The following is a 19790-nucleotide window of genomic DNA, read 5'->3' on the forward strand; positions in this document are numbered from 1 at the left end:
AGATCTGGGGAGACTTTAAGCAACCCTATCACAGGGTGCTTTCAAAACCCAGTCAAAGGGGCTGGGTTTGTAGCTCGGTGGTAAAGGATGTATGCAGACCCGGGGTTTCAATCCCCAGTACCACAAAACAACAACAAACCCAAGTCCAGTCAGTACCTCCATGCTGGTGTGTTGTCTTCACCTTCCCCCAAGGTTGATTTGCAAAGCCAAACCGACAAAGTGGAAACCCAAGTCAGGCCTGGCAGTTCTCTCCACAGCGCCCTCCCCTGGCAAAAGGCATTCTTTCCCCTTAACTGAAGTTGATCTCAATGGATACGTTTTTGTTCTCTCTTTTTCCATGTAATTTCAAAATAACTAACATGAAACAACAAATCCCACCATGGTGCACAACTGCAATGCACCAATTAAACATTATGAAAAAAAGAAAGAAAGAAAGAAAGAAAATAACTAAGTCACGCAAAGTCAATCCAGAGATGAAAACCCATTGAAGTGAAACGCTGTCGGCACAGCCATCTTTTGCCCTTGTGTGGGCAGTGCATCACCGAGCACGGGCAGGACGCATGCATATTATTTAGCTGGAAGAAGAATGAGCTGCTAAAATCATTTCTGACTGCTAAATGAGGGAGTAAAACTGCTCTGCAATGTGCCAAGTGTTTGCATAGAAAATAGCATACCCCAGGGGAGGGGGCAGGGAAAGTAGGACTTGGAAAAACTGAATAGTGGAGTTTTGGAGCAGGTTGAGAGGTAACAGGAGGGGAAAGATTTCATCTCTGAGGTGGTCCCATTTTAAATATGTTTTAGCCTTCTTACAGAAAGTGGCTCTCTGTATACGTTTACACACTGCCTGCCAGCCCCGCTCCCCTGCCCGCCTCTGCCACCTCCTTCAAGGCAACAGCTGCTCATTCATGGGACTCTGCAAACACCTGGGCTTCTAGGCTGTGTGTGTGTGTGTGTGTGTGTGTGTGTGTGAGAGAGAGAGAGAGAGAGAGAGAGAGAGAGAGAGCACATTTTTATGAGCTCGTGGAGTCTGAGGCTATACCCAGACTTAGAAGGTGCTATGAAGGATGGGAGTGGTAAATGATACCTCACAGGGAAGCAGAAGAGTGAAATAAAAGAGGATTCTCAGACTTGTGATTTCCTCAAACTTTCTGAAAGCAAGACAGAAATAGTCTTGTCTAAAAAGATGTTTGTCCTGAACCAAGCAAGCTTCATGGTGATGTTTGTAAGCTAAGGCCACAGTACAGATTCTGGAGTCAGGTGGAGCTTGCTCTGAACCCCATTTCAGCTCCTTACAGACTGTGTGATCTGGGGCAGGTTGTCTACTCTGTCTAAGGCAAACTTGGATCATCTGCAAAATAGAGGTGAAGGCTATTCCAACTGCCAGAGGATGCTTGGAGGGATTAAGTGAGATAGAATATAAATTAAGTGAGTATAACATGTGCGTAATGGGTTCATAGAAAGCAGTAAATATTCACTTCATGATTTGCTGACTTGCTAAGTATTCTTTCTGGCACAATGATGTTATAAAACATTATAAAATATTTTTCAGTTTGGAGGAAGGTGACAATTAAGAACCTCTTACGTGGGCTGGGGATGTGGCTCAAGCGCTAACGCGCTCGCCTGGCATGCACGGGGCGCTGGGTTCGATTCTCAGCACCACATAAAAAAAATAAAATAATGATGTTGTGTCCACCGAAAACTACAAAATAAATATTAAAAAAAAAAGAATCTCTTACATGGCGCTGGGTATTGAACCCAGGGGTGCTCTGTCACTGAGCTACATCCCCGGCCCTTTTACTTTTTTATTTTGAGACAGGGTCTTGCTTAGTTGCTCAGGCTGACCTTGAATTTTTAATGCTCCCACCTCAGTGCTCAAGTGAATAGGATTACAGGTGTGTGCCATCACACTGGGTCTATGTCATTTTAGAAGAATAAAATCTTCCTAGGAAATCTGCCTGTTAGGCATGGTGGCTACTCAGGAGGCTGAGGTGGGAGGATTATAAGTTCAAGACCAGCAGGGCAAGATTCTATCTCAAAGTTTTTGACAAAGGGCTGAAGATGTAACTCAGTGGTAGCATTCTTGTCTAGCATGTGCCAGGCCCAGAGTTCAATCCCTGGTACTGCTAACAAACAAACAAACAAAATCTACCTCCAACAACAACAACAACAACAACAACAAAACAAGAAAGAAATTCTGCTTGCTTCTCCTTTTTTTTTCCACTTACAAATAGCAATGATACAACCTTTCAACATATTATTTTGTATTCTACATTGACTCAAGGGTTCTACTGAAACTCATAATGAATAAAAAAAAGAGTAATGTAAACATAGAATTACTAAATCCAGTGTGGCATAGTTTGTTATTGATTTGCATTTGTTTTGTAGAACATAGAACTCAACAGAGCCACTTCCCAGCAGTTTTTCAATGACAACCCAATGAACTATGACCATCAATTACCTTACTCAAATGGAAGATGGATAGACTATTTTTCTTTTCGGACCTCAAAGCAATGTATATTTGGCAGGGAATAGAAGTCACCCTTAAAACAATCCATTTTTCAGGGGCAACACATTTTGTATTAATTCCAATTTGTAAATGTCTTCCAGTTCGAAGGAAAATGTAAGGAAAGTCTTTGGGAGATGTTTTGAAGTTTGATTAAAATTCAATTTGAAAACATATCCCTTATGCATTGCGCTTGTAAACATGGGCATGTCAGAAACTTACACAGAGATGTGAATGTTCTCATCCTGATCTTGGGTAGCTCTGGTTGGGAACTGTGTACATTAATCTTCTGTCAAAATAGCAGTGTGCCTCTTTTGCACAACTGGGCCCTGTGGGTAACTTCTGTGCTGTGCATTCATAGGAAGAAAACCTGATATTTTAAATTCTCCTCCCTTCCTCTGGGAGGTTGATGTATACTCAACACAAACCCTTGCTTCTTGTACTTATAGGGCTGGAAAAGCCCCTGTTAAACTAGAGGATAAAAAACAAAGGGCACTCTGGTGAAGAGCTGATAGCTTGGAGCGGTTGCTCTCTAAGCTTCCTGTTATTGGAATAAGAGAAGGCTATGACATAGGAGTCTGAAAATACCCCAAACTCTGACTCATCTCCGACCTCCAGCAGAGGTTTCCTTTAGCTGTGCTTTTCAGTCAGTGGATCCAGAAACTGAAAAAAACTTGAAAAATCTGTTTAATAAAGAATTGATTGAGCACCTGCTATTCACGAGTGCTGTTCTCTACTGTTGGATGGTACATACTGATTTAGACAAGGTTCCTGCCTTTAAGAAGTCCTCAAGATGATTAGGGAAGCAACACCCATGACTTGGAAGCAATATACTTCTTTTAAGAAGTTAACCCCAGAACTTGGTAATTCCCTGAAATAACTTAGTCTTGGGAATCACAGTCAGTGTTTTCATACTGCCTCTGAAGGTTCAGTTGAGTCTTCAGGAGTCACCATATGGCAGCGTTGAGCTAACTATACAATAGTATCTTTCATAATAATCTTGTACTTTATACCTTCTGGGTTATTAATGAAGAGAAGTGGCAAACATTTGTGCTTGGAATGTCTTTTTCCCTTTTTTTAAAAAAAAATAAGGAATGATAGCTCTGCTAGAAACACTCCTGCTTAGTGCTCTCAGTAAAAGTCCACACTGGGGCTGGGGATATAGCTCAATTGGCAGAGCGTTTGCTTCATATGCACAAGGCCCTGGTTTTAATCCCTGGCACAAAAACAAAATAAAACAAAATCAAAACAAACAAACAAAAAAAACAGTCCACACTGTTTACAGAAGATAAACACCATGTGGACATTGTTTCTGTCCACCGCTGGCTCTATTTTTTCATGGACTTTATGGCCAAAGGGAAAAAGTATCAGGAAACTATAAGATACTTTAGATTATCCCACAGTTAATATCCTGTGATGGTGTGTTAAGCATTTTTACATGAGGCCATACCTTGAATGCTATAAATATGGATGGGCACTTAAACCATATTTCAGTGTTTATTTAATGAATTGAAGATGTGATAAAATTGAAGTAAAACTTGATTTTATTCTTCCTGTTGGATCCATTATGTAGCATATGAGAGAGAGCATTTTGAATTTTATAAACACGCACTCCTTTTGTTATTGATACAGAAAGTTAAATAGCTGCCTTGCCCAACTGGCACTCAAAATAAATAATAAAAAAATTTGAAAAGAATTTTTATCCATCAAAGTGTATGGTTATGCTTTCTCCCCCAAAAACCTTCAATTTCTCCATATTTCTTAGATTAACACTGCCTGCAATGCAAACTAATTTTTGTAATAGGAAGGAAGATACCAATATTGACATGAAATATTTTCAGTACCAATAATAGCATTGATTTGATTCTCAATGCAGCTCTGAGGCTGGGCATGGTGGCACACACCTGTAATTCCAGCAGCTCTGGAGGGCAAGGCAAGAGGATGGCAAGTTCAAAGCCAGCCTCAGTAATTTAGCAAGGCCCTGAGCAACTTAGTGAGATCCTGACCAAAAAAAAAAATAATAATAAAAATAATTAATTAAAAAGGGCTGGGGATGTGGCTCAGTGGTTAAGCACCTCTGGGTTCAGTCCCCAATACCCAAATCCAAATAAATAAACAAACAAAACAGCAACTTAATGTAGCTCTGAATATGTTAGCTATGTCACAAGCGTGTGCTTTAAAAAGAAAATACAAAGGAAAGGAATACGGTTTTCCTACAGAAGTGTCTGTCTTTTGGAGATGGAGATGGTTCTACAACATCCACAAACAGATTAGGTGTACAGTTAAATACCAAATTTCTGTCTGAATAAAATTTAAGGATGGTAATGGTTAGCAGAAAGAGTTTTATTTTATTTTTTTAATTCCAGAATGCTTAGACAAACTTGCCTTTATTTAAACTGCACTGCTTTATAAATATTATTTAAGTCAAGGATAAGCTATAGTCACTTAGATTGTAATTTGCTAAGAATGTGTTTACATTTCAACACTTTTAAAAAACTTTATTTTAGGTATTTTTTTCCCCATGGAAAATGACATTTTTTCCCAAAGGTTTTTTTTTTCTTTCCCCATTTCAACTTCTCACTCCATTATCCTGTGATTTTATTCTTATCAGTGCTAGAGAACCAGGGTTTAACTGCAGGCATTATTGATATTAATAATGCTTTGTTAAGCATTAACAACTATAAACCCACATTCCCTCTTCCCCCTTTTTAGTATGGGCTACTTGTGAAGAAACACATAAAGATGACTTGCATTTAAAGTAGAATCTGATGCTTCTTTCCCTTAATTTCTAAGTATTTATCAAGCTAGTGTCTAGAAAACATCTTTTATGTGAACAACTTAGAAGGATTTGATGCAGTCTTACTTAAGATTCAGAGTTTCAGATTGAGTTTTGCGAAATGTGGTTATAACTGTTTTGGTTTTGCATTCATGGGGACCAAACCCATGAACTCATGCATGCTAGGTAAGTGCTCTACCACTAGGCTACACCCCCAACCCCCTGTTATATCTATTTTTAAGACACCTCAACTACCTTTTTACACAGGGTCAGTGTATCAAACTTAAACTTCTGAGTTTCCTTGGATGCAAAATCGTCTCCAACAAAATCATGGGTGAAGCTCAGCACAAATTATTTTATTTACCTATTAATACAGGTTTAAAATGCTAACCAAAAATGGTCAGATGGGTCTTCTTTTTGGGGCTATGGGGCTCAAGTGAAAATATTAGTAAGTTTAATCTTAGAATCCTCCTTTCAGAAACACAATTCTAATTACATCCCGCCTAAACTAATCTCTCCCTATGTGTTGCTTTTTTCTCTTTGCTTTCTAAAAATATATATGGAATTTTGCATAATATCACAGTTTTTTTGTAGATAATATTTAGTTGTTTCATGTAGCTTACCATTAGAGTGAGAGAAAGTTTCAAGGGAGTCACATTTTATTTCTTGCACACCTGTTATGGTTTAGATATGAGGTGGCCCCCAAAAGCTCATGTGCGAGACAATACAAGAAGGTTTAGAGATGAAATGATAGAGTTTTGAGAGTGAATTAATCTCCTGATAGGGAGATTAACTGAATGTGACTGTAGGCTGGTAGGGTGTGACTGGAGGAGGTGGTGCATTGGTTGTATATATTTGATGAGCTGAGCTTTTAGTATCTCTCATCTTCCTGGTATGATTTTCTCCACCACACTCTTCTACCATGATGTTCTGTCTCACCTTGCTCCCTGAGGAATGGAGTTGTCCATCTATGGATGGATACCTCTGAACCCATGAGCCCCCAAATAAACTTTTCCTCCTAAAATTGTTCTTGTCAGATCTTTTGATCACAGCAACAAAAAAGCTGACTGAAGCGGCACCCCCTCAAACATCTAATAGACATTGAATAAGATATTGGGCGTCCATAGAATACTCCATAGGTTTTTAAAATTCTGTCGTGTGTGTGTGTGTGTCCTAAGCTATAGACAGTTAAAGCAAAAAGTTCTATAGAAGGAACCGTGTTTGTGTTTTCATTTGAGTGCAAAGGTAGGAACAAGTAGGATGATATTCACAATGGAGGAGGCGTTCATCTGGCATTCCACCATGCTGCTTGCAACCAGAGTTCTAGGAATTGCCCAGTTGCAGGAAACCAATCTTATCTCTGAGGGTTCTTTGAGTTGTCACATTTTCCAAACCTGCCTTTTTTTTTTTTTTTTCCTGGTAGGAATCCATAAGAGGCAGAATTCTCAAGCTCTTTTATGCTTGTTATTGATGTTGCCAGTAAAGCAAGATTTCTTAAACTTCACAGTGGTCAAAATGATCCAGCCCTAAAGTCTCTTTTTCTTCCTTTCATCTAGCTCTCATCAACCCTATGAATTTTTTAATCCTTTGTCCTGACTTCGTTCTGCTTATTTACTGCCCTCCCTGTCTTCACTTTAAATTGAACATAATTCATAAAACCATGTCTAGGTCATTCATCCATTCTTATTGACTTGAACTGAAATATTGGACAAGAACATTTTAAGCAGTTTTTAACTAAAAAATACCATGGAAATGTTGGAATAAGTACTGATATAAATATGCTAAGCCTAAGACTGTATTCTAATAGATTTTTGAAAACTCAACTATATCATGTTCCTTCCACTAGAAATATTAAAGGATGTAATTCACCTTCTGAGTCATGGTATAATTAGATTATATTTTATTAGACATTCTTTACACATTAAAAATATTGCTATTTTTACATGCACAGAGGAAAATCAGTTTGGATAATTATATTTAGGCATTCATTAAAATCAACCACAAAATAAAGACACTTTATTGTGTCATTTATCAACATACTTGATATGTATATCTAAAGTGCATTATGTTACAAAAAAATATAGAAATTCAGCAGCACCAAGATACATTTACAAAATAAATACATCAGTTGACAAAATAAATTATGGTAAATGTGATAATAATAATTGGATTAGTCTTGGCAAAAAAAGAAAAAAAATATTCACAATGACCAATGTGCAGTTTCATAGAGCAATGGGGGAGACAGTTTTATTCCAATGCATTTACAATATTTACAGACAATAAATATTTCTAATACTTCCCATATGTTTACTATTACAAATCCTGTAATATGTCCTTAGAAGTTTATGCCGAAATTTTCAATGCCTCCTGCAAAGAGAAGAAAGAGAGAGAAGAGGGAAAAAAACAGGTTAATTTTTTCTTACAAATGGGAAGGCATAAAATAAAGGAAATAAATTAAGGAACACAGAATTACAATGGAAGGTACCTTCCTATGGAAGGTACTGGTGGGATCTACCTGTCTCTCCAGAGCCTCTGCTACAGGCAGGGCCTCAACACAATTAAATGATCAACGTGGTACAGAAAGTAAAAAGAATCTGCCTTTTTAATTATGTCCTGTCAGACAAAGGGGACCCCTTGAGAATTTTCCAAAGCTGCCTGCCGGTAAAATTAGAGACAAATTGGAGAATTTGGAAATAAGGGAAGGTTGGGACATCCATCAACAATACACGTTGCCTGACTTGGGTGACCCAGAGTTTGTTGATTTTGTTTAGGCATTCATTTGGCTCATTGACATGTGGAACTGTGGTAAGGCTAGTGAAAGTGTGAGACTTTGAATAATCTCTGAAAGGATATAGAGTTAAATAGAGCATGTTTAGTTGATGATACCTAGCATTTCTTTAGCTGTCTTTAAACACTGATTTGTAAAACTGTTATTAGATTTTAGATTTCAGATTTCAAAGACAAACACTGAGAATTATTTGCCTCTCATTCTCTTGGTATTTTGAATGGATCTTGCATTAGAAATTAGGAAAGCTTATTTTAAATGAGAATACTTAAGAATAAATTGATTTAAAAGTACAAAATATTAGTATTCACATTACTGTGTCTATTTTATTATTCAGAGTATGTTAACACAAAGTACGACTGACAACTTTTCTAACCTATCTAGATGCTGTAATAACAGTATTTTAAGATGGGTTAGCAGTCTTTTCTTTCCCCTTTTTTTCTCTGTGTAGTCTATTGCATAAATATGCATTTATTTTAATGGAAACAACCATAAAATGGAATTTGATTATCTGTGTCATTTAATTAATGACTGGAGTTGTAAGCAGAGTTTTACATGGCAAAAGTGTATGGGTATGAGACCTACAAAAGAGAAAACTCTTGACAAAGTTTTGTGTGCAGCTTAAAGAAAGAAAAGTGAATTTTAGCATTTAGGGGCTTCTAAGTTCAGGTTGAGCTCTTCATCAGTGGTTTTGGTTGAAATGTTAAAATAGCTCCTAAATACAGAGAAAAAGAGTTTAAGATTAAAATTTTAACTGGTAGGTGGATGGGTATTATAAATAAAGCCAAAAGAATGACCTTAAAACACAATGATTTATGTACTGCAGTGATCTGCAAACACATTTGTATTAAATAGTATTTAGCAAATTGAGGTACTGATAATAAAGGCAAGGAAGAAATGAATAGTATTTTGAACAAGTATTTTCTCAAAAAAAGAAAGACAAAAGAAATAAAAGACCCAGGAAAAGATCTTTGAATGATGTTTCATCCTGTTTGACAAAGACACATATTTGGAAAAGTCAAGTAAAAAAATCTAACATGACCTAAAAGTATATATGTAGGACTGGGGGGCTGTAGCTCAGTGGTAGAGGGGTTACCTAGCATGTGTGAGGCACTAGGTTCAATCCTCAGCACCTCATAAAAATAAATAAAATAAAGGCATTCTGTCCATACACATCTACAAAAAAAATTTTAAAAAGCATATGTGTACATTTTTTCATATATATATATATATATATATATATATATATATATATATATATATTAGAATGTTTTAGAATTCCAGCTCTTTGGACTACTAAAAAACTTTTTATATTTTTCTAAAGCAGTATTTACTAAATCAAAATATGTATTTCCAATAAGTGAGTCCTACTATATCTGGTTATCTCCTTTGCAACATTAAAACTTTTAAATGCAATCTCCAAAATTAAAGCTATATTCTCACCCCTGAACAGTTCTATGAGAGGAAATAGACAATTGTACCTCAGTAGTTTCTTTAAAAAAAATAATGCGTATGTCATAATAAAGCTCAAGCTTGCCATCTCATCAGACCTCTCAGATAATAATATAATATTGCAAAGAGACAAAAGAGAGGACGCTAATAAAAGATTGGTCACTTATAAAACTTTTAAATAGTTTTTCCGAAAAGATTTTATTTGGATTACAAAAATTTTCACAGCCATACATCCTCACCAATGCACACCTAAATTCCCCCATGCTTCCTTGCACCTCTGTTGGGTTGTACTGGGGGAATGCCAACATCTGATTGCCAAACAAACTGTTCTTTCCAAAGTGTCCCTCAAAAGCAGGGAAGCAAAAGGAAAAGCAAAAACATCCTACTTCTTTCAGTCCTAGGTCTGGATTTGATTAGGCCACTGCCCGATTTTCTCTAGGCATACTTTAACCTAGAGGTAGCTTTGGGCCTAAGAATTGATTGAGTGTTGATTTTCATTAATTTTCCAGATACTTGAAGAGAATTGCAAATTTTAAATGAGCAAAGTCCATAAAGACCGTATTTTTGTTTTTATAGTTCTAATGTGTGTATATTCATACACACACACACATATATGTATATATACATATACATTAAGACAATAAATAAAAATAGGTCTCAGAAATAAAGTAGGGTCTTTGCATAGTTGTAAGCATGTACAGTTAGGATCATATCTTGAAGTATACTGCACATGTGCAGTGAGTCAGGTTCACAGGGTTTGATGTCCATCTATTAGTATTTTAAGAATAGGTCATTCATTCAGAATTTTAGCACAGCTTAATTTGTGTACAGCTAAAAGAAAGAAAAGCGAAAAATTCCTAAATCTTTAATGCTAAAAATTTCTCTAGTGCCATTACCCATTGATTACTGAAGCTATACACTTATCTAATAGAATTGCTATTTTATATGCAATTTAGTAATGAATTTATCAACTTAACTCAAAGAGAGACATGATGGTGAACAGGTTCACACTTCCCTTTGAAACATCACTCTGTAATCCTATCTGTACCAGAGTCAAAGGACTGGATGGAGGAGTAACAGGGGACTCTTTAAATAATGAGATCATTAGTTGCATATGATGCATTCTTGTGTTCTTTTCCTCTTTCTTTCAAACCCCACAGAAGCGCTGTACTGAAAAGTAAAAAACAAAAAAGGTCCTATCAATGGAAATGCATGAATAGAGAAGCCGTGCTAACATAGCACTGATCTAAGTGTGAGGCAATCGGGAAATCCAGTTCTGAGGACTACCTATTCCATTCCAAGTACCAACGCGGGTCCTTTGATTGTGGAATGCTTTGGTTTTCTATTTTATAAAAGGACTATTTGCTCCATTTCCCCCCTCACTGAATCAATCAATAAGTCAATCAGTCTGTCTATCTATCTATCTATCTATCTATCTCTTAACCAGAACTAGATCTAAAAGCACCAAAAAAACAAAATGTTGCAATTTATTGAGTGTTTATGACAGGCATTTAACCCACATAATCTCATTTAATCTCCATCCAACTCTATAAAGTTGGTACAATTGTTTTCTTCATTTCACAGAAGACAAAAGTGACCCTTAGACTAAGTAACTTGTTTGAGGTTTTCAACTTCAGTAAGTTCAGACCCCAAACCTGAGCCTAAGTTACTTAACTCTAAAGTCCATAAGTGTATTTACTACCTGGATTTGTGAGCTAAGGCTAAATGAGCCACTTAAATATGAAGTTTTATTATTCCTACTGCACTGCCCTAGAAAAATAATTTGGATTTGCCAATGGACAAATAGATATATGAGAAAACATATCTTTTTTTAAGCCAATACGTGAAGGTTTTCAGAAACCATTTCTTTTTCATGAACTGGTAGAAACCAGAGTTGAATTTAATTAAATTTAAAGCCTGTGTTTAAAAATAACTTAATTTCTTTGAATTAAAATGAGTTTAAAATTTAATTAAGTAAATTTAATTAAATCAAGTGTGAACGGCTCAGAATTGTTTATGGTAAGATATTTGTTCTGCAGTGTTTGTAGATAGTATCAAAGCCTTCTATGTTCTTCCTTGAAGTGAAAAAAAAAGTAAAATGTGAAAACTATCAAAAAGTTTGTCAAGATGTGAAAGTGGGTGATTAAAGGTATTTTTGTCCCCAACAAATGATGAAGATGGCCAGTCGTTTCTGAAGCCTGAGCAAAAGATGAAATTTAATAGAGTAGTTAAAGATTTGGTGTTGAGAGTATGATGGTAAAAGGAAGAGAAATGGGCTGTAAAACGGGTAATTAGGGGCAGGGTGAAGGGACCTTGCTTCAAGGCAAGGATAATATTCTGGCTTATCTGGGTTTTGAATGTTTTTAAGTTGTATAGCAAATGATAAAGGTACAGAAAGGGAGGAAAATTATAGGCTGGCCCAAGCCAGAGCAGAATGGAGGGTGGAAAATCCAGCTGAGCCACAGGGAGAAATCGGGGGCCAGAAAAGGCTGTTACCGTGAACTGAGCTCCAGGGAAGCTGCGGAGATGTCCGACAGGTGGTCCACGTCCAGCCCACTCCCAGCAGCTCTGGAGATGAGCCAGGCAGAGCGGGTTCGCCGTTTTTTCTTTTCCTGCTCCTTGCGTTTCCCAGGCTTGCCTTTCTTTTTCTTCCCAGGTGTCTTGAGTGGCTGCTCTTTGTAGGTCTCCACCTTGTTGGTTTCCTGAGTTAGGTATCTACCCTCATCATCAGACCCAAATCGGACGGGATGGTTCTTGGTGTTGGGAGCGGGCTTGGAGTTTGGGGAAACCTCGGAGGTAGCTCTGATTTCTGCTGTGTGGATTTCTGCGATCAGATGGTGAAGGAAGAACCGGCGTCGTAAGTCTTGGATGGACTTCCCCTTGTCATGGAGGAGCTGATGCTCAGACACGGCTCTTTTGCTGTCAGAGGGACAAAGGGACAGGAGGGGAAGAAGACGGTTAAGCAGTCGTGGTTGGAAGAGTCAGGGAAGCTGTGAGCAAATCCCTGTAGTCTTCTACATGGTCCCCTAAAGGACACAAACTGAGGAGTGGCCATGGGGCTGAGCAGGGAAGGGGAGAGGATGGGAAAGGCGTCCCTTGGGAGGCATCAGCCCTCAGTCCCAGTGTCGCTCCCAAGGTTTGTGGCCTTGTTGAGAACAGGGCACTCTTGGACCTCATCTTTTTAAAAGGAAGGGGTTAGATTCAGAGGTTTTCTATGCTACTTTCCCAATTTTAAATGCTGTGAGTTAAGCTCAGAAATAGAAACCACTGAGTTTCTCTTCACATTTTTCAGAGTTCTGTTGGGGAAATAAATCCAGATGTCCTAGCCTGGGCAATAAAAAGAAAGCTGCTTTTACCTGAGTATGCTCCTAAACCTAGGTCTGTCTGTCTCTAACCCTCAGTCTCTCTCACACCACACACACACACACACACACACACACACACACACACAGTTGCCCCATTAAGGAATCAATCTAGGAAACCATCTAACAGGCTGAATTTTAAAATTTTAGATGACCAGCAACCAAGAACCTATAACTAAAGGCTGGGCGGGGGGGGGGGGGTGTCCATAAAATAGTAGTAGAAGGCTGTCTTCTACTGTGTTTCCTTGTGTATGAGATCATTTCTATTTTTTTTTCTGTGTTTCAAGGTTTTTTTTTTTTTTAAACTTAAAATTTCCGAGGGTATTACCTTTAGTACTTGAGAAGTCCACTTGTCTTTGTAATTTCTCTTAAAATATCTCTGGGAACAACTGTGAAGTGATTTTTCTATTTAAATAATACTCTAATGAAAATATAGTGGAAAAGAATCAATTAATCATCACTCCTTTTAGATGACACCCTGACTCTTGCCTAGATATCCACCCATGTATTCCTTTTTTAATTTTGTGTGTACATTGTGAATTATTTTAAGGATTACATACATTAATCATGCCTGCTTTAACTCAGTCTTACCTAACTCCAGTTTCTACCATTGGAACAGCCCTGCAAATTCACTCATCTTTGAGAATACCTGAGAGTATTTCACAGGTTACATCCCATGTATTCATGCTTCCCTGACACAATGGCGTCTAGGTTCCTTGTAACGCTGGTAGGGTTTCATCAACTCTTCAGTGAAATATGGGAATAATAGAAAGTATTATTTCTCCCATTTTATAGACGAGGAAATGAGATGCAGGAATGAAATGATTTGCCCTAGTCCACACAATGAGACCTGGTAGAGCCAGGGCTCCAAAAACTAGGTCTTCTGATTCTAAAAGTAAAATTTTCAATGTCCTTAACCCTTTCTCCTGCTAAAGATGAAGCCAAAGCCTATAGCAGGACACAGTGTATCAAGGCTCCTCCACAATGGACAGATCAGGCAGAAATTTATCAGTTTCTTTGACCAAATGCTCCCACAGTCCATTTGCATCTCCAAAATAAGGAACTAGGATTCCTAGAGTTTGGTTTATCTTGGGGGGAATGAGTCAAAGAAGAGAGTAAGAGGGATGAAAATTCAGTCATCATTTCTCTGGCCCTTGTAGCTAGAATGCCAACTTCCTTCTAGTATTTTAGTGTGTGCACTGACTTTAAGCCATGTAGCTTGTTCAAAAAAGACATGACTTAACGGAAAGGAATTTAACAGGAGCCTGGTTTAAATGAGGCATGAAGGAGTCTCTCCTCCTTTATGAAGGTGCCACATGTGACTAGATTAAAATTCACTTACTCTGTGGTAATAGTTAGTATTCTGGAAACTTTTAATAATCTACAAGTTTGAGGTCTGGGCACAGTATATTTATATCTTCTAAGAACATTTTTAAAGAATAGGGCTAATATAATTATATATTTTATAAGCACAGCAATTTAATAATTATCTATTCCTAAAATATTATATTAAAACGAAATTCTTAACCAGTGATAATTGATAGTATTGAGGACTTTTCATTTAATTTCTCAATTCCTGGCTGATACCTCTTCTCATCTGCATTGCTCCCCAAATCTATTACACAGCTTAGTCTAGTTTAACTCTAAGCCCAAACTTTTAATAGTCGGTCTGTGCAAATCAAGCCACCATTGCTCATGCCCCCTCTGACTGGCATATATGCCTGTCATCTTGGGAAGCCTGTCAACTGTGAGTCACAGTGCCTTCCCAAGTTAAAAACTGCACTTTCCCATGGGAAATGCAGTGATCACCCTATCCATTTTATAAAAAGCATACAATATGGCACAACTCCATCCAGTTTAAAATAGTGCATCTTTTGTGAGATACAATGCTTTCTATCTGCCTGTTAGGGGAAATTGTTAGGATGTTAGAAAACACAAATTTTCTGAAATGCTAAATCTGAAATGCTATTAGGCAAGTAATTTAGTATTTCAAAGACTTCTTCCCTTAAAATATTGTGAAGCCCACATCTCTGGGAAATTGTACTGGAGTATCAGGAATACGGTCATATCTTTATCATCAATAGGGAATAAGGTCCATAAAATGTTTCCTTTATTTTCAAAATAAGGCATGAACTGACACAGGGATAAATGACTGGCATGTACAAACTAGATATATCCAGGTGGTATGTAATAAATTCAAATTAAGGAGGTTTTCAATTTAGATAACTCTGAAATATTTAAGTTGTAAATATGGCATCAATAATAGTCTGTTATTCAATATGTGTGTACACATTACCTCGCCTGGTGGTTCACACGGCATTTATTACATACCCAAGCTCCAACATGGAAAAACAAGTCTTATGCTCTATGATCTCCTTTGACTATTGTAAAAGAAAACTAAAATATTTGGGGGAAAATGCTTAAGACAGATAACTCTAAATTCAGTCAAAACATAGCTGTTCTGCTTTAAAGAAAAATCACTCTCAGGGGAATTTTCAGGGAAACAGATTAAATTTCTAAAGAACTATCAAGGAACAGAGGGAATAAACAGTAATGGAAATTCCTCTTCCAGCACAGGAAGCAGCAGCATGCTTGTGCTGATGTGAAGCTCCTAAGTAAGGACTCTGAGTTTAAGAAGAAAAGTTCTGTGGTACATGGAGGAGACAGGGTTAGGGTGTTAGAGTTAAAATGACTCACCAGAAGTCCCTTCCAACCCATATGACTCAGTTGAAAGTTATGCTTTTCATTAAGTGGAGTAGACCCAGTCTGGCTCCCAAGCAAATCAGCCAATGATGCTTTAGGTTTCTCTATCTGTTGGGGTTCCCTCTCTAACTTTAAACACAGAGGTAGTCACTTGCCAAGCTATCCTTCATAGATCCCACTTCCTAGTCTTCAACTTGATTATATTCTAGCCCCATTGATGAGGCTCTTTTGGACTAACAGGTCTGACAGATTCCCAATTTGTAAGTGCCTCCTTTGCATACTTCAGGAAGTGTTGTCCGAGTAGTTTTCTGTCTCTTAAAAGTTAACCTAGTTTAAGAAGACCTGTACTTCATAAGGAGTTCCCCTAATGTGTGATATAAAATTTAGGGAGTAATATGGTTTGGTTACATGTTAAAATTTCTTTCAAAAAGCTAGCTTGATTTTGTGTAATAGTAGATTAATGTTTTGTCTAGCACACAAAATTTACTTTACTTGGCAGCAATGTAAAAATAATGACTTGTTTTTTTAAACTTCATTTGGCTGTAATATTTTGATGAAACATCTTCATCTACTGATGATTTCAGCTTCCATGAAAAACCATGGTTGTAATGTGATGATCTACTAGCCATTAACTATGAGAATGTTTTGTGGTAGTTTTATAACCATCTGCTGAGTGTGTTTAACTACAATATTGTATTTCACCCACAAACAAAACCATAACAGAGTCTCTGGCTGCTAAATGGTTTCTGATGTGTATATATTGCAAGGTGCAACAAAGAAAGAGTTAAAAATAGTCATTAGGACAACTTAGCCCTTGATATTTGCTGTAATTGTGAACTTAATCATGATCTATTTACTGTTTCTCAAAAGAGAAAATAGGTATTACTTTAGCAACTCTAAAGAAAAATTGGCTATGTTCCAAGCCAAATAAGTGCATGTGAGTACACTTTTAAAAATTCAGTCTTCTTCTATATTTATATTTGGATGTTAAATAATTGAATTTAACACATGTACCCAAATGAACAAGAAGTTTGAAGACAATTTTCAGAATATATCAGCAAAACATTGATTTGAAGAACACAATTCAGCTTTATCTGAGTACAATGTTCTACACAATTTGCCTTAGGAGATTCATACTAGATTTTCATTTTGGTGCCAAGGTTCAGACATGTCTACAGTAATTTCATTTAAGAATTTTCTGCCTTAATAATAATAGACCAAGGGCACATATAAAACAGTTGTCTGTATACCTTCAGGAATTTACAAGGAAGAACCTTGTATTGACTGTCAATATTAATTATTGTAATTTTTATTGTTAAATGTAAACATTCTCCTTAATACCTTCTCCAAAGTCAAAGTTCTCTCAGTCCTTAAACTTGTATGGATGTCCCACTCTGCACATGGAGTCTGCAGTTTGAAGATCACCCAAACATGGTATTAGACACATTAATGAACTGCTAGGTCCAATAGGTTGTGTTATTCTACTACTCTTGCAACTTTCAGTCCTATAACTTAGTGCTAGTTCTCTGATGTGCTTGGATGTATGAATGTTAGTCGAAGTCAAAGTTAATCCCTAAAAGAAGCACCCAATGAGACCGCCAAAATACAAGTTTTCAAAATACAATGCAAATGTTTGATTAAAGAACTATTAACAACAATTAAAGAAAAGGAGATTCCATACCTAAAGAAACTTGCCTATTCATTTGCAATCAAGCACTCTAGCCTTCTCAAACAGTATCAATACTAATGTTGGAAGTGTGCCACAGAAAAGTTGTTACTACTTCATTATATAATATGACTTCATTATGTAATATGGTCCCATTTATATGCTTAAATTATGTCACTCATAATAAAATTAGATGTAAGGTTTTTGCTTTTCGCACACAAACTGCCACCCACATTCAGAACGTATACAAGCGCACAGACACATATTCCAAGGAACACTTCACTTTCTCTGAGTTTCAAAATCTTTCGTGGTCCCCAGTCTTTCACTACAAGCAGATGATCTTTCCCCTAAAGGAGATTCTCTAAAACGCTCCATCTTATGGAAACGCACAGCAAATTTGTCTCTTGCCTAGGTCTCCTTTCGGTTCAACCAGCTCTCCTGCAGAGTTTGAATACCAGGTTCAGCCCCTTACAGGTAGCCAGATGATCCCTCACTCTAACCCGGGCGCGAAGCATGGTGACCGCTGGGAGCCCTCGGCAGCGCCCCAGCCTGGCAGCTTCTGCTACTGGCCTCCCTAACCCGATGCTTTGGGGAGGATGGGGACACTTACAGCCGGCGGCCGAGCCCCTCCACCGAACGCCCGCAGGAGGGCACCGAGCAGCTGAGAAGGAACACCGCGACGCTCCACTGCTGAACCAGTCTCCGCAGCATCGTATCCTCTAGCGCTCGGGACCTGCAATAGAGTGGAAAGGGACCCGAAATGTCAGTCTGGGCTCTTCATCTCCCGGCTCTACTCCGCTCCTCTTTTAGTCTGTTCTTAAATATCCTCTTCTTCAATAGCAAGGGCATCTCCCAAGATACAAAGAAGAAAAAGAAAAAAAAAGTGAACAAGAAGAAGAAGGAAGAACTTTCTTGGGAGCTTCTCAAGCACTTACTTATTTAGGAATCAGCTACTCCAACTGTGCTTCTTCCAAGTCACACAGGCAAAAAGGGACCAAAAGGAAAGGAGGGGGGGGGGAATCAGAGGCGCTTCCTCTGAAATAATAGCGAAAATGAAATGGTTTTATATATGCATCTATGATGAGTAGTGTGTTTACACGTCTCCCATAGCAATGTCTAATTAATCTGGCCAGCCGTTTTCCTGGGTTCGTGGAGCAGGGCAAACCACCTCCTAAAAGAAGAAAGTTTCCCCCCTGAAGTCAGCTTCTTTGCAAACCAGGCCCTCTGGTTCCAGAGCCACTTGTAGCGAGACCCACATATATATACATAGCTGTCCGTCTACCTCCTCTGGTGGGCTGGTTGCTTCCGGAAAGTTGATTCCACACACCCTGAGAACAAGTTTCAAGTGCGTGTGTCGTCAACAGGAGGGCCAGGTGGCAGCGAGGGCGGGTTAATAGCGGCGCGGAGGGGCGGCGGCGGCGGCGGCGGCTAGAGCTGCAGGGCTGAAGTGGCCCCGCTTCACGGGCGGGGAGGCATGCTGGCCGGGCGGCGCAGGTTGGAGTCGAGTTGAAAGCCCAGCAGTGGAATGTTCACACGCTCCGAGGCAAACCTGCCAGAGAAGTGAGCGAGTCGCAAAGAGGTGGCGCCCTAGGAACGCGCGCGGGGCGAGCTAAGGCGCGGGCGGGCTCGCGGGGGGCGGGGGCGGCGACGCGCGGCCGGAGCGAGCGGAGGGGAGTCCGGAGCCCAGAACGCTCGGAGAGCGGCGGAGCTACCTCCGCCCGCCCTGCCGCCCCCAGCGCTGCCCGGAGCCCTGTCGAGCCCCACCCCGGAGCCCCGGAGCGCGGCCCGGGCAGCACCATCCCCCGACCCGGTGGCGTGGGCGGATCCGCTCGTTTCCTCCCGGCCCAGCTGGCTACAGCCCGCGCCGAGGATCCCGGAGCCGACGTTCCCGAAGGCGAGCGGACGGCCCTGGGCAGCCGGCAGCCCCCAGTGCGCGGGGCTAGATGCCGGGCGTGGAGACCGCCCAGGGCTGACGGGTGCGGAGGAGGCCAAGGAGCGGGAGCCGAGGACCGCGGGCGTTGGCCTGCGATTCTAAGGAGTCCTAAGGTCGCCTACAAGCTCGGGTTAGATGGGAACCCTCCTCCCAGACTCTTTCCTGAGTCAAGCTGAGTGGGGAGCCTTGGCTAGGAAGGGGGGAATCTTTCTCTTGGAAGAGCAAAAACGAGATTGCACTTCTTGCTGTTTTGAGAACAGCTGGGGACATCTGGAGCCTGTCCAAGAAAGCCTGCGCAAAAAAATGGAGACCCCTTTTTGAATTACAGAGGGAAACCTGGAGTGCGCCCTTGACCCTTTTCACCTACCGGGAGGAGTCCTACCCACCTTATTTCTGATACCCTTCTCTGTCGCCCCTTCCCCCACCCCATGTCCCTTGTTACAGATTATAGGATGACTGTCTCCGAGCTGCTTCAGCGGGCAGATGCGGAGCTACTGTGGCTATATGCTGCTGTACCTCAGATACGCAAAGAGAAAGCGGGGGTTCTTCCGAAATCTGTTGGGCGGGGAAGGAAGGCTGCTCTAAATTACTGGGTAGTATCCGGTAAGAA

General features: G+C 39.4%; 1 protein-coding gene across 4 annotated transcripts; it reads right to left on the reverse strand.

Annotated features, from left to right (window-relative positions):
- Positions 1-7213: 7213 nt before the first annotated feature.
- On the reverse strand, positions 7214-19269 carry PTHLH (parathyroid hormone like hormone). 4 transcript variants are annotated; one of them, XM_081311251.1, is made up of 5 exons: positions 19055-19269; positions 18530-18796; positions 17858-17980; positions 12013-12435; positions 9535-10686 (listed from the first exon to the last, which is right to left on the reverse strand). In XM_081311251.1, exons 3-5 carry the CDS (start codon positions 17956-17958, stop codon positions 10605-10607), a joined length of 606 nt encoding a protein of 201 aa, XP_081167377.1. In that variant the 5' UTR covers positions 17959-17980; positions 18530-18796; positions 19055-19269; the 3' UTR covers positions 9535-10604. The 4 variants fall into 4 exon arrangements, with proteins under 4 accessions (XP_081167380.1, XP_081167377.1, XP_081167378.1 ...); XM_081311252.1 differs by having other exon boundaries at positions 19012-19269; XM_081311254.1 differs by lacking the exon at positions 9535-10686 and adding an exon at positions 7214-7646 and having other exon boundaries at positions 18530-19255.
- Between the last annotated feature and the right edge of the window lie 521 nt (positions 19270-19790).

The sequence above is a fragment of the Spermophilus citellus genome (genome assembly GCF_964194105.1).
Source record: "Spermophilus citellus genome assembly, chromosome: 10".
Lineage (NCBI taxonomy): Eukaryota > Metazoa > Chordata > Mammalia > Rodentia > Sciuridae > Spermophilus > Spermophilus citellus.